The 12,133-nt window shown below is 53.3% G+C and overlaps 7 protein-coding genes across 7 annotated transcripts; 3 read left to right on the top strand and 4 right to left on the bottom strand.

Annotated features, from left to right (window-relative positions):
• Positions 1-12: 12 nt before the first annotated feature.
• On the bottom strand, positions 13-1,929 carry P168DRAFT_261983 (FAD-dependent oxidoreductase; the record flags this gene model as incomplete). Its single annotated transcript, XM_024834721.1, has 3 exons — positions 13-322; positions 393-684; positions 768-1,929. The coding sequence occupies 3 exons, from the start codon at positions 1,927-1,929 to the stop codon at positions 13-15; spliced, it is 1,764 nt and encodes a 587-aa protein (XP_024696549.1).
• A 99-nt stretch (positions 1,930-2,028) lies between these two features.
• Positions 2,029-3,092, bottom strand: P168DRAFT_286121 (Aldo/keto reductase). Its single transcript, XM_024836281.1, has one exon. It carries the CDS (start codon positions 2,967-2,969, stop codon positions 2,247-2,249), a length of 723 nt encoding a protein of 240 aa, XP_024696548.1. The 5' UTR covers positions 2,970-3,092; the 3' UTR covers positions 2,029-2,246.
• Positions 3,093-3,616: 524 nt separating this feature from the next.
• On the bottom strand, positions 3,617-4,511 carry P168DRAFT_314084 (alpha/beta hydrolase; the record flags this gene model as incomplete). Its single annotated transcript, XM_024839742.1, has 2 exons — positions 3,617-3,970; positions 4,038-4,511. The coding sequence occupies 2 exons, from the start codon at positions 4,509-4,511 to the stop codon at positions 3,617-3,619; spliced, it is 828 nt and encodes a 275-aa protein (XP_024696547.1).
• Positions 4,512-5,328: 817 nt separating this feature from the next.
• P168DRAFT_314083 (uncharacterized protein) lies at positions 5,329-6,601 on the top strand (the record flags this gene model as incomplete). Its single annotated transcript, XM_024839741.1, has 4 exons — positions 5,329-5,475; positions 5,523-5,559; positions 5,613-6,057; positions 6,124-6,601. 4 exons carry the CDS (start codon positions 5,329-5,331, stop codon positions 6,599-6,601), a joined length of 1,107 nt encoding a protein of 368 aa, XP_024696546.1.
• Positions 6,602-7,423: 822 nt separating this feature from the next.
• Positions 7,424-8,214, top strand: P168DRAFT_314082 (uncharacterized protein; the record flags this gene model as incomplete). Its single annotated transcript, XM_024839740.1, has 4 exons — positions 7,424-7,452; positions 7,522-7,551; positions 7,615-8,124; positions 8,184-8,214. The coding sequence occupies 4 exons, from the start codon at positions 7,424-7,426 to the stop codon at positions 8,212-8,214; spliced, it is 600 nt and encodes a 199-aa protein (XP_024696545.1).
• A 269-nt stretch (positions 8,215-8,483) lies between these two features.
• Positions 8,484-10,396, bottom strand: P168DRAFT_323150 (cytochrome P450; the record flags this gene model as incomplete). The annotated part of the gene is made up of 7 exons (XM_024840658.1): positions 8,484-8,671; positions 8,738-8,839; positions 8,903-9,186; positions 9,240-9,361; positions 9,414-9,757; positions 9,812-9,994; positions 10,045-10,396. The coding sequence occupies 7 exons, from the start codon at positions 10,394-10,396 to the stop codon at positions 8,484-8,486; spliced, it is 1,575 nt and encodes a 524-aa protein (XP_024696544.1).
• Positions 10,397-10,882: 486 nt separating this feature from the next.
• Positions 10,883-12,014, top strand: P168DRAFT_277593 (UbiA family prenyltransferase; the record flags this gene model as incomplete). Its single annotated transcript, XM_024835618.1, has 4 exons — positions 10,883-11,659; positions 11,781-11,807; positions 11,907-11,935; positions 11,966-12,014. The coding sequence occupies 4 exons, from the start codon at positions 10,883-10,885 to the stop codon at positions 12,012-12,014; spliced, it is 882 nt and encodes a 293-aa protein (XP_024696543.1).
• Positions 12,015-12,133: the final 119 nt, after the last annotated feature.

The following is a 12,133-nucleotide window of genomic DNA, read 5'->3' as shown; positions in this document are numbered from 1 at the left end:
AAGGTAAGATAGCTAAACCCGACACAACCTCCCATCGCTCTCCTCCACAACCCACGCCTCACTCCCCACACCAGTCGCAGCATACAAGACCCCCCGCGGATCATACTTATTCTTGATAGCCAGCAGACGGGGATAGTTACTCCCGTAGAAAACACTCTGCCAGTGTGGTTCGCGGAAGTTTGCTTCGTTGAGGTAGGCTGCGGCGGCGACAGGAGCCCCGGTGGAGGGGGAGACTAAGAGACGGTCGAGGGCGGGGAGAAATGTATGTGTTATGAGGGATTGGTGAGCGAGGTTGGTGGATTGGGATGTGTAGTTGAATGGTCTTCATCTTATTATTATCGTTGTTCCGTTCAAGAGCATAGGAGGCGGGGATGGAGAAACAAAGGACATACAAAGCAACAACAATATTAGCAGCAGCCGTTCTCCAAGCCGGGAGGACAGCATTTTCCACTTTCTTCCTACCGTTACTATCGTGATTATGCAAGGTAGCATTAACAGTGATGCCGGAAATGACGCCCCCCTGGCGAACAATATCCCACAGGGTATCTGTAAACGCAGAAGCATTGAACTCCACGACAGAACGCGGAATGAGTCGTCCGCCGATGTTGTACTCTGTTATATTGAGGGGAGGACTCATGGTGTTGAAGCTTTCGTGGTAGGTGGGGAAGTCGTTTATGTAGTATGCTTTGGGGGTTAGTTAGTTTGTATAGCAGTTAGAATGGTGTGATAGAAAGGGAAGGGCAAGAGATAAGAAAAGAGAGAAATACAGTATGAGACATTCTCCCTCTTCAGCGTCTCAACCACACCCCCCATCAATCGCCCCAACGACTCCTTATCTCCCGCCGGAAGCGTCACCGGCGTCACAGAGAACAACCCATCCGCCAACAACCAGACGACGACACAGCGCGCATCCAGCAAACACGGCAATGTCTTAACAAAAGCATCCACGCCACGACGGAAGCTCACTCCACCTCCCACGAATGACAGATTCGCAGATGCAGTTCGCAGCTCCGGGTGAGCCTTGACGGTCATAGAGACGACGATGGCATGAACGCCGCCTCCACCACCGCAGAGAGCCCAGTAGAGGTCTGCGTGAGGTCCCGTCGGCGCAGCCGTGACGAGCTGGCCGGTCTCGGGGAGGACAACCTCCCAGTGTAGGACCTGGTCAGCGGCGAGGCCGAAGGTGGACGTCAGCTGGCTGTGGCCGCCTCCTTGGGAGTATCCGCCTGCGAGGCCGGCTGTCACGGCATTGGCGCCGACGACGACGAGGTTATGGGAGTGAGCGGCTTCTGCGGCTGCGTAGACTTGGACGCCTGCTCCGACTGTGAGTGCCGGGCCGGTGTACTGGCCAGAGTGGTAGGTTTTATGCACGGTTATGTTGGACAGATGGTGAGTCCAGATAGCGAGGGCGCCTGCGCCAGTAGATTTACCTAGGTAGTCGTGGCCGGTATTGCGGATGACGAGGCGGATGTTGTGGGTGCGTGCGAAGGCGAGGGTTGCTTTGATAGTGGACGGGGAGGAGACGCGGACGGCGTAGGCGACGTAGGTGCCGAGGATGCAGCGGGAGGAGGCGGGGAGGAAGGGATCGCAGGACTGGTTGGCGAAGAAGGGGGCCATGATTGAGGAGGAGGTTTTGTAGTGAGTGCTGGGGAGGGGCCAGTTGTTGCGGATGGCGGCGCATTGGGCGGCGTTGTAGGGGGTGAAGGGGGAGTGGGAGTGGCAGGGACTGGCGAGGGGGATGGTGGCTATGAGGGCGCCGGCGATGGTATGGTTGAATTGGGACCATTGTTTGAGGGAGGGCCAGCAGGGGTCTTGGGGGAGGCAGTAACAGGATGAATTGGAGTTGGGGATGGGATTGGGAAGGATGGGGATAGAGTCGGGGATGGAGGAAGTTAGGGCTAGGATGGGGAGGGAGAGGAGAAGGAGCATTGTCATCGTGTATAGATATAAGTAAGCTTCAGATGTGAAAATAGAAAGAGATGGATATATGTATAGGTGTAGAGATAGGCCGATATAGTATAGATAGGGAATTGTCATGGACATAGGTAGAATTATGGGTTTAGGTATCAGTACAGATGTAGGTCGGATAGACGTAGATATACAAATATGGACCAGACAGATACATATGGAGATAATAATGCAGTCAGCGATGCAGTCCCACCCATATATCCCTACATCCTAAAAATAGAATATCATAATCCCATTGTCAACTAACCATGAAGCCATTCCCACCCCTATCGAATACATCACCAAGTCCACCATCCCACCGTGATAATCCCCTCCGCCTCAGCCTTGACCCCCTCGAACAACCCCCCAAGCACCCCGGCCAACTCTCCCGACAACGGTCCCTCCTCTCTAGCTTTCAAATACGTCTCGAGCTGTCCCACCGAGCCAGGCCCAACAGCAACCGCATCCCCACACTCCCCACGCAGCCCCGAATGAAACAACACCCACCGCATCGCAACGCAAGCCATCACCTGCTTCTCCCCTCCCCCATCCAACAATCCCTCAGCAGCAACCACCTCCCTCATTTTCCTAACCGCCTCATGAAACACCTCTCGATCATACCAAGCGCGGAACAATCCCCCAACCAGATTCCCCTCGCCTACCTCAAACCGCGTTCCCACTAGCTGCGCCGCCCCCGTCGCGAAGGTCAACTTCCCAGTGAGAAATCCCCCCGCGAGAGGCGAGTTCGCCACGAAGCGGATTCTGTGCTGGCGTAGCAAGGGGAAGAGACTCGTCTCGTAGCCCCGACACAGCAGGTTATACTGGCCTTGGTAGACGGTAGGGGCGATGAGGCTCTGAGACTGGGAAATAGCGAGCCACTCGGTGAGCTGGGCGGGAGAGTAGTTGCACAGCCCGAGAGAGGTGAATAGTCCCGCGCGGTAGAGGGCGTCGAAGTTGGCGGCTTGTTCGGCGATGGGGGTTGTGGGGTCTGGGGCGTGTGCGTAGAGTGTGTTGACCTTCATCTCTTCTTAGCTGGTTGATGTTATCAAGGTAGGATAGGGAGGGGGAGGAGGAAGAGACCTTAGACACACCCAACCTAGCTAGACTCCCCCGCAGCGACTGCTCCATCTTGTCGCGTTGGAGACCACCCGGCTGGAAAAGGATTTTGGTGTCGATGAGGATGTCGTCGCGCTTGATCTGGCCCAGCAGTGTCTCGGATTGACCTGGGTTGGTGGCGGGATACAGCGCGGCGGTGTCATAGTGGGTGATGCCGGCATCGTCAAGACGGGTGATCAACTGGGGGAGGGTCGTCTCCGTCCAGGAGGTGCCGAAGTTCTGGGTTCCGAGGATGTAGCTGGGAGACATGACTGTTATGATGGTTGATAGATGGATAGTTGTCGGTTGATGGTTGGTGGTTTACTTTGACCGTTGCCCGTTGACAGACATGAAATATCAAGATAAAGAGGGGTAAGAGTAGGAACAAAGATTACAAACGACGTGACACAACTATCTGAGACCGTCAATCAACGAGAAGAATATGATGCAATGCTACCTTGTCTTACAATATGGTCATCCTGGGTCGTACGTTTAGTATAGAGTGCATACTCGGCTCTCTGCATTTCACGAGCACAGGTAATCTACACGACTAAAAAGCACGCCAATCAAACCATCACTGCCCATCCCTCAGACCCTCCACAAACGCCTCCATCCGATCCACCAATCCCTCCGTCCAGCTTAGATGCGGCGAGTGACCCGCCGGCGCACGGTACATGGTGAACGTGCCCCCTGCCTGCGTCTGCAACTCCACCATCTTCTCTTGATACTCACAGGGTAGTGTGCGGTCGTTCTCCAGCACGAGATATGCACACGGCAGCGTTTTGTAAGGGTCGTTGGTGAGCGGAGTGGTCATTATCGGGGATGCCGTCAGCGTCGCCGTCCACTTCTGGGCATCGTCGGCGTCGAGATCGTTGAACAGAAAGCGCGGAGCATCTACTATCGTCCCTAGACCTTCAGGACCGTGTTTCTGCATGATCCCGTTTTAGTAATAGACAGACTCACCGAATAGAGGGGTTATGAGAATGAAGACATACATGAAACTCCATAAACGGCGGCGCGATGACCTCCCCACCCGCCGGCTGGAAGAAGCTATGCACCGACTCCCCAACCGGAATGACAAACGCTCCGATATAGAAGATGCCGATCACGCCGCCGGTCTGGCCCGCGGTAGCCTGCACCGCGGGGATGGCCGCCTGGCTGGCGACCCAGCCGCCGGAGGAGTGTCCGACGAGTAGCACGCGCTTACCGTCGCGGACCAGCTGTTTGACGAGATCGAGGACAACATTGACGTCTTCCGTGTCGCTGGGGTAGCCGGACTCCGGGGGCGGACGATCGAAGTCCGGGTGGTGGATATCGTTGCCGACGTTAAGGTTGGCGAGGTCGCAAGTGGGTCGCTGGGGGCAGTAGGCGTCGATACCGCGCGACTTGAGGGCGTGGATCAGTGGTTGATATGGGGCGGGAGAGTGGTACGAGCCGTGACAGATGACGATGGCGAGATTTTTGGACATTTTGTCTGATTGAATCATGGACATGTGGATTGACTTGGAGGGAGGAGTTGCAGTGGACAGAGAACCAGAGAGAGATGTGGAGGAGCGGGAAGAAGACAAAGAGGAGATGGAACCATGGATGCGGATGTCAGATCCGCTGATGAGGGGTCTTTAATCAGCCACATATTACTATCGGGATTACTATTGAATCATGCGTGACTACCATGGTTGGTTCATTTCTGGCAGTGGTCACTGGGGACTGTCGATGTCGATCTGGAATTAGCCCTAACTTCGACGCATCTCGACTCCTCCTGTCTTTCTTTATCCTTTCAGCCAGAAGTCTATTCTTTGCTTCTGTCTTTGTTCCTTTCTTCATTGCTTTATTATGTTGATTGCCCTTCCATTATATTCTTTGTTATCATGATGTGTCTATTATGTCATGATCTACTTTTGCTGCATTCTATTCCAACTCGTATACGGTTCGCTCCACATCTTCCGAGAGATCTCCGCATTGCTCAGATTATCACGCGGGGAAGTCACTTTCTGACCACCTATTCAATAACTCCATCCATCTCAAAATAACCGACCAAACAATCCCAGTCAAATCCCGGCATGAGAATTCTCCCCGAAACCCAGCACGGCAGGCTGGCGATCGACCAATGCTGATCGCGGCATAGCGAGAGGCATGCCGTGAAACCCTACCACGAGAACCCTGGACTGCACGCGAGACGATTTCTTCAAAAGCAGGCTCAGTCGATTCTCCCATATCATATTCATATCTCAACCGGTCTATCTTGGCCATTGGATTTCTCATCCATCTTCATACATTCGATCAACGATGTTTAGTACGCGCGGTATCGCCTTGATCATCTCGACGCTAGTCCTCCTAGCTATCAGCACATTATGCTTTTTCCTGCGAGTTGTGGCCATCTACATGCGAAAGCGAGGGTGGAGATCGCATGATTATTTTGCAGGATTGTCGCTGGTGAGTCAATCCCACCCATATAGTTCAATCATCAACTAACCTGTTAGTTCTGCCTCACGGGATACGTCTGCGATGCCATCGTCGGTATCGACAACCCACTATAACATCCCCCTAACCCTATACTAACCAATGAGTAGGAGTGGCCGCAGGTGGATACGGCGCCCACGTCCGCACCGTCCCCTACAACAAACTCGTCATCTCACTGAAAGTCTTCTTCGCCTCGGAATGGTTCTGGGCAACATCAGTGGCCTCCTTCCGTATCGCCATCCTACTCCTCTACGTGGACATTTTCCGCAAGCGCGTCTTCTTCTGGGCGGCTGTTAGCACGGGTCTACTAGTCGTGCTCTACTGGGTTGCCTCGATCCTCACCATCGCGCTCCTCTGCCGCCCCATCAACGTCAACTGGAACCGCACCACCACAGGCACCTGTGGCGATCTCCGCAAGACTGAGTTTGCCTCGGCGGGGTTCAACATGGGCATCGACCTGCTGGTGGTGCTCCTCCCAATGCCTGTCGTCTGGACATTGCAAATGTCCAGGGAGAAGAAGTTTGGCGTGACGGCTGCTTTCACCTTAGGAATGATGTACCTCTCCCCCTATATCTCCCCTATAATCCACATACCTATAAACAACAAGTTAACAAAAAACAGAACAGCAGCCGTCAACCTCGGCCGCCTCATCCAAACCAGCATCTGCTCCTCAGCGGACCTAACCTACTGCGCCATAGACAGCTCCATCCTCGTCACAGCCGAGATGTCATCAGGGATCCTAGTAGCATGCGTCCCCACCCTAGGGCCAATACTCTTCCGCACGCGGGCGCGAAACCTCGACCCGCAGCCCCGTCGCAAGATGCCCACCATCGGCTCGCTGCGAAACTGGTCGCGCCGTCACAGACAGTCTCCAGATACATTACTTGAGTCGCACGATAGCGAATACGATTGGGATCGGTCGAAGTCGCTTACAGCTGTCCATGAGGGCGCTAATACGGGGACTGGGTCCACGATGCATTCCGTGGAGGCGGGGGAGGGTCTTGCTCCTCCTGCGGCTGCTGTGTTGAGGGGCGAGGGGGTTGGGGTGAGGAATGAGTCGGGGGTGGAGAGGGGGGGTGGTGGGTATGGGGTTGTATGACTGTTGCATTGTGAGATACTGGATACTGTTATTTGTGTGGGTTGTATACTCTTGAGTTGTATACTCTTGGGTTGTATACTTATGGGTTGTGTACTTTATGGGCTATACTTGGTGGGTCATAAATTATGACACTATACTTGATGGACACGAAAAGCCCCATTTCCCATTCCCCGTAGCCCAACAACATCAGTAGACTCGGTAGCAGCACCAGGCTACAATCCAATGGGAACAGACGGACCCAATCTCAATATCAAAACAGTCGACTCGAACAAGACACTCGTCCTCCCACCCAAGCCAGATGACTACTATCTAATTGGACCAACTAACCCACCACCAGTCACACAGGTCCCACCACGACGACATCAAATCAAAGAACATAATAGATCGACGCACAATCACTGCACTGCATCTGCACCACCAACCAGGGTTCAACCAACCTGTCATCCGTTCGCACTGCACGTATCCGTCTTCTGACTGTCAGCTCATCTCGAGGTCTTGATTCGAGCATCTAGACTGCTGATGATGATGATAATGATGATGGTGATGCGGGTATGTATTGCGTCTGCATGTCATCCACTATCACATGTTCAATGGTAACACACCATGTCAGCATTGCAATATTCGAATCTGAAGAGGGGTAGACCGTCTACCAACGAGGTCTTTTGGGGCGGTTATCGTCCGAGGATCCCGGGGGAGCCCGAGGGAAGTTTAAGATGGTTGTTTTGATCTCGGTTGATATTATCTGGAGATATTTGTATAGAATATGGATTGAAACGATTGACGAATCGAATTGAGGAAATGGTTGATATCTATGGCCAAAATATGGCTCGTGATGAGGATGAAGCGAGACGGTATGTTTTCTTCCTTATACTTTTATCAAGTTCAGTTGAACTTGTTGTAGAAAAAGCTAACAACACCAGACTAGACGAGCAATTCGACCTCTTGACCGAGTATCCTCCTCCCCTTAGGTATCTACCTAGCCTACAACATAGTGAGTATACTAAGGTATACAGAAACATAGGCTACCTAATCCACCCAACCCTCACCCCCCACCTCCCCCCAAACGCACACATCGCAGACCTCGCAACAGGCACAGCCCTCTTCCTTCAACGCCTCGCAAGTACAAACCCAACCTACACCCTCCACGGAAGCGACATCTCACCAGCCCTCTTCCCTCCCGCCTCCACACTCCCTCAAAACATAACACTCACCACCCTCGACATCCGCCAACCTCCCCCAGCTCACCTTCTCCAGAAATACGATCTTGTCCACGTTCGACAGCTCTCAGCCGGCCTCGAAGCAAGCGACTGGCCCGCCGCAATCGCCCACGCCGCTGCGCTAGTACGACCAGGCGGGGCGCTGCAATGGGAAGAATGTGACTTCCTAAGCGTGCGGCACATGCGCGGGGGGGTGGAGAACAGTGTGGATGCTGCAGGGCACATGGGAGATGTGTTCAAAGATGCGTTGAGGGAGAGGTTTGCGCATGGGTGGAATTGTTTGGAGAGGGGGATGAGGGACGCCGGGTTAGTTGGGGTTCAGAGGGATGTTGTTTCTTCTGATAGGGTGGTTGGGACGAGGGAAGCGCTTACGAGGAATGGGTTGGGGGTAATTGAGGCTTGGATGAGGAGGGTTGTGGGGAGGGGGGGTGGGTTGGGGGTGGATGGGTTGAACGGGATAGAGGAAGTGGAGGAGTTGGCGAAGAGGGCGGAGGAGGATGTTAGGAGGGGATGTTATGTTCGGTTTGATGTGCATGTTGTTTGGGGGTGGGTTGGTAGGGATTAGATTAGATTGTTTACTGTTATTGGGGATGTTATACACTGGTTTTGTAGAGGGTAGGAGGAATAATAGGACTAGAGTAGAGAATAAGTCAAGGAGTATAGAACTACCTCCTCTCAAACACAATCCAACACTCTCCCGGCCGTGCTGTAAGCTGATCACGCATATCTCTCTCAACACACTCTCCACCCTCGGTCCCTGGCGCAAACCGTATCTTATATCGCGAGACCAGCGCCGCCGTGACGAGGCGAATCTGTGCCAGAGCGAGGTTCTTGCCGACGCAGCTAGTGTTGCCTACTTTATTAGTATTTCGTACCGCGAGGAAGAGAAGGGAAATAAAGTCGGGGGAAGAGAAGATACCCAATCCAAATGGCGCAAATGCCCGTCTGTCTTTGATCAGATCTGGTTGACTGTACCATCTTTCGGGGATGAAGTCGTGAGGTTGAGCGTAGGCAGAATCCACTATACATGTCAATGTCTATATTCCTGGTTTGATGAAGAAACAAGAGGAAAAGGAAGACGCACACCGTCCTACCGTATATCTCGGCGCGCAAATCTTAACACACCCTGGAATATACGTTCCCTCAACCCAAAGCCCTTCCGGCGGTGTGTCGCGCGTGCCAAATGTCAAGATAGCTGGTAAGAGACGCATGGTCTCGTTGATGACCCCGTTCAGATGCGGCAGCTTGGACAATGCCACTGGATCATGGTCATCGACGGTCCCGAGCTCTTGAGAGATTTGCTCTGCGTGGGAGGGGTATCGCGCGAGGAAGTAGAAGAGGTGGGTGAGGGTTGGAGCGGTGGTGTCGCTGTTATGAAAGAACTCAATATAATCCAGAAGGCAAGACAGGATAGGACATACCTCCCCGCCACAACCAGCGTAGCTGTATCCCCGCTCAGCCAGTTCTTTCTACTCCCGTCGTCACTGTGGCTCTCGTGGTCTTGGATAAACCACGACGCGATATCTCGATCTTCTAAAGTCCTCTTGCAGCCACGGATTAGCACAAACTCAATTCAAACCAGAAAAGAGAGATACCTTCATCCGCCTCTCCATACAAGCATCACAAAACTCCAACATCTCAAACCACAGCCTCAACCTCCACATCCCCGGCATAATCGAAAATCCCAACCGCGGAATCCAAATCGCCGGACTGAACGGACCCAACAGCGCCAGCGCAGACCGGAACAGGTAGATCACGCGGTGCCACTCTTGGTTCTTCAGCATGCCGAAGTCCTCGCTGAAGGCGAAGTCTCCCATCGAGTCGAAGGCAAACCAGTACATGATGTTGTTGATCAAGATGGGGTGTGTGTCTTGTTCTTCTACAAGTGCTGTTAGGGTTGATACTTTGGTGTGGATTCGTTGGTGGTATTGTCTTAGTGCTGTCCTTGCTTAGCTTCACAACCATGAATAGGAGGGTAAGGGTAGGAAAATACCTGCACTGCTCAAAGCGTGGTTCCATATCTGCCTCCGCTTCAGATGGAAAGCCCTGTCGCGCGTGAAGATGGACGAAATGCGCGGATACAGTAGGTCGTACCAGTCTGAACGGGTATTCTGGTTCCCTGTGCCGTCCATGGCCTCGTAGATGGCGGGGTGGAAGACGGTGATCTCGCTTGGTCCTGATTCTATTACTCTTCAAGCATTATGATACCGATCACGAAAAACATACCCGTTCGCACAAACGTTCCATACGTCTTGTGCCACTCGTCCACGACCAGATGGCCACGCGAGTCACGGCATTTCCACACATGCCATAACTTGGTCAGTGCTGCCAGTTTTGGGCCGGGGAAGTGGCGTAGTCGGTGGAAGAAAAGACGATAGATGGAGATGCTGAGGAAGAAAGAAGACAGATACAAGAAGACGAGTATCTCTGGACGGTCTCGCACCACGTACAGACACGTGGTTAGGGCTAAGTGTGTCACGATCACCGAGGCGCCTCTCAGATGCCATTCACCGTGGATGAACACGACCTGGTGGGCTAGAACCCCCGACAAGATGGCGACGATTTCTGCTGTCAGCATGGTGTTGATATCGGATAGAAGAATGAAACTGGGTTGGGTCAGACAGGAAATGCCCAGATATATGAGACATTCCCCGCTGACGGCGGCGAGAACCCGGTCAGGTAGTATTGCAGTTTCAACGGCAGGGATCAACCCCATGCATGTATGGCCCGTTGTCACTGCTCGGTCCGATGGCATCAACTTACTATGGGTACACGACAGAAACAGATACTGGTGAGATTGAAGCGATGTGGATGGTCATGTTAACCCATCCACTGTGCAGGTGGGTGTAGCTGTTTGGGTACGGACGTATATAAGATGGTTTCCCGCGATATCAACATCGGCATCATGTCCAACCTCAGACGACAACCCTGATAAGAAACATGAGTCTCCCCAAGGTACCTTCACCCGAGTCGCACGGATTTGATTTACAGTTCACAAATACAGAATTAGTCGAGCCTCCTCCGTCATGCTACCTATCCTTCGTCCCTCCAACTCATACCCACCATGATCACTATCCTCCACACCACCCTCCATACCCTCCTGTACTCCATCCACACCCTATACTTCTTCATCGCCAGCGACTTCAAAACTATCGTCATCCCCAGCACCATCTTCGGCCTCGCCAACTCCTTCGCCGCCCAACCTTACAACCTCCCACCCCCCCTAACCCCTGCACCCACCCGAGCCCTTAAAGCTCTAACCTGGACACTCCTCACCCTCATCCCCTTCGCCATAAGCAACCAGCTCAGCCCCTCCGCCATCGCCGAAGACACCCTCAACAAACCGTGGCGACCTCTTCCTCAAAACCGTCTCACCCGCACGCAAGCCAAAACCACCATGCTCACCTTCTACGCTCTATCCCAAATCCACGCCCTCCTCACCCGCACCGGCCACCGCCAATCCCTCGCCATGATCCCCCTTGGAACCTACTACAACCATTTCGGCGGCGCAGACCATCACCCTCTTACCCGCAACCTCACCAATGCCGCCGGCTACCTCTGCTTCACCACCGGCGCCATGGAAGTCGCCCTCGGCTGCCCCCTGCCACTCACCCACCTCCCCCCGCGTCTCGCTGCCTGGCTCCTCCTTCTAGCCGCTGTCGTGTCCTCCACGGTCCACCTCCAGGATCTCTACGATCAGGATGGGGACCGTCTGCGCGCCCGTCGTACCCTTCCGCTTGTCATCGGCGACTCCGCCGCCCGCTGGGCTGCCGCCTTACCCATGCTGCTCTGGGGCGTCGTGTGTCCGGCTTTCTGGCGGGTGGACCCCCGGTTGACGATTGTGTGTGTGGGTTTGGCGTGGACCGTGGCGGCGAGGGTCTTGCTGGTGAGGAGCGTGTCCGGGGATCGGGTTACGTTTCGGTGTTGGAATTGTTGGGTGGTGCTGGTTTATTTGTTGCCAGTTTGGAGGGGTAGATGATGGGGATTCTGTGAGTTATTAAACTTAATCTTATTTTGAAGCTTTATTATATTTTAGGTTATTATAAACGATTCAAGTGATTATTTGATGTAATTTAATGATTGGCTAGAAGTATGATCCCACATGCTATCATTGGAAGTATGTAAAAATAAGATTAACCTGCACTAGCTTTACTATCATTACGTGGCACTATGTATGGAAGAGACGGTTGCCATAACTGATCTAATACATTAACCATAACTATCGTCAACATTCGCGCCCGATGATTGGAAAGTTCATGACGATGCAAAAAGATTAAACGCTAGTGAGGGGCTGTGATGTTGTGAAAACAACCGA

Source organism: Aspergillus campestris (genome assembly GCF_002847485.1).
Source record: "Aspergillus campestris IBT 28561 chromosome Unknown P168scaffold_1, whole genome shotgun sequence".
NCBI classification, from domain to species: Eukaryota; Fungi; Ascomycota; class Eurotiomycetes; order Eurotiales; family Aspergillaceae; genus Aspergillus; species Aspergillus campestris.
This window is presented reverse-complemented; position numbering and strand designations above follow the sequence as displayed.

Excerpts from the sequence above, each read along its gene's own strand:
- P168DRAFT_286121 (XM_024836281.1), bottom strand. The coding sequence starts at position 2,969 with ATGAAGGTCAACACACTCTACGCACACGCCCCAGACCCCACAACCCCC.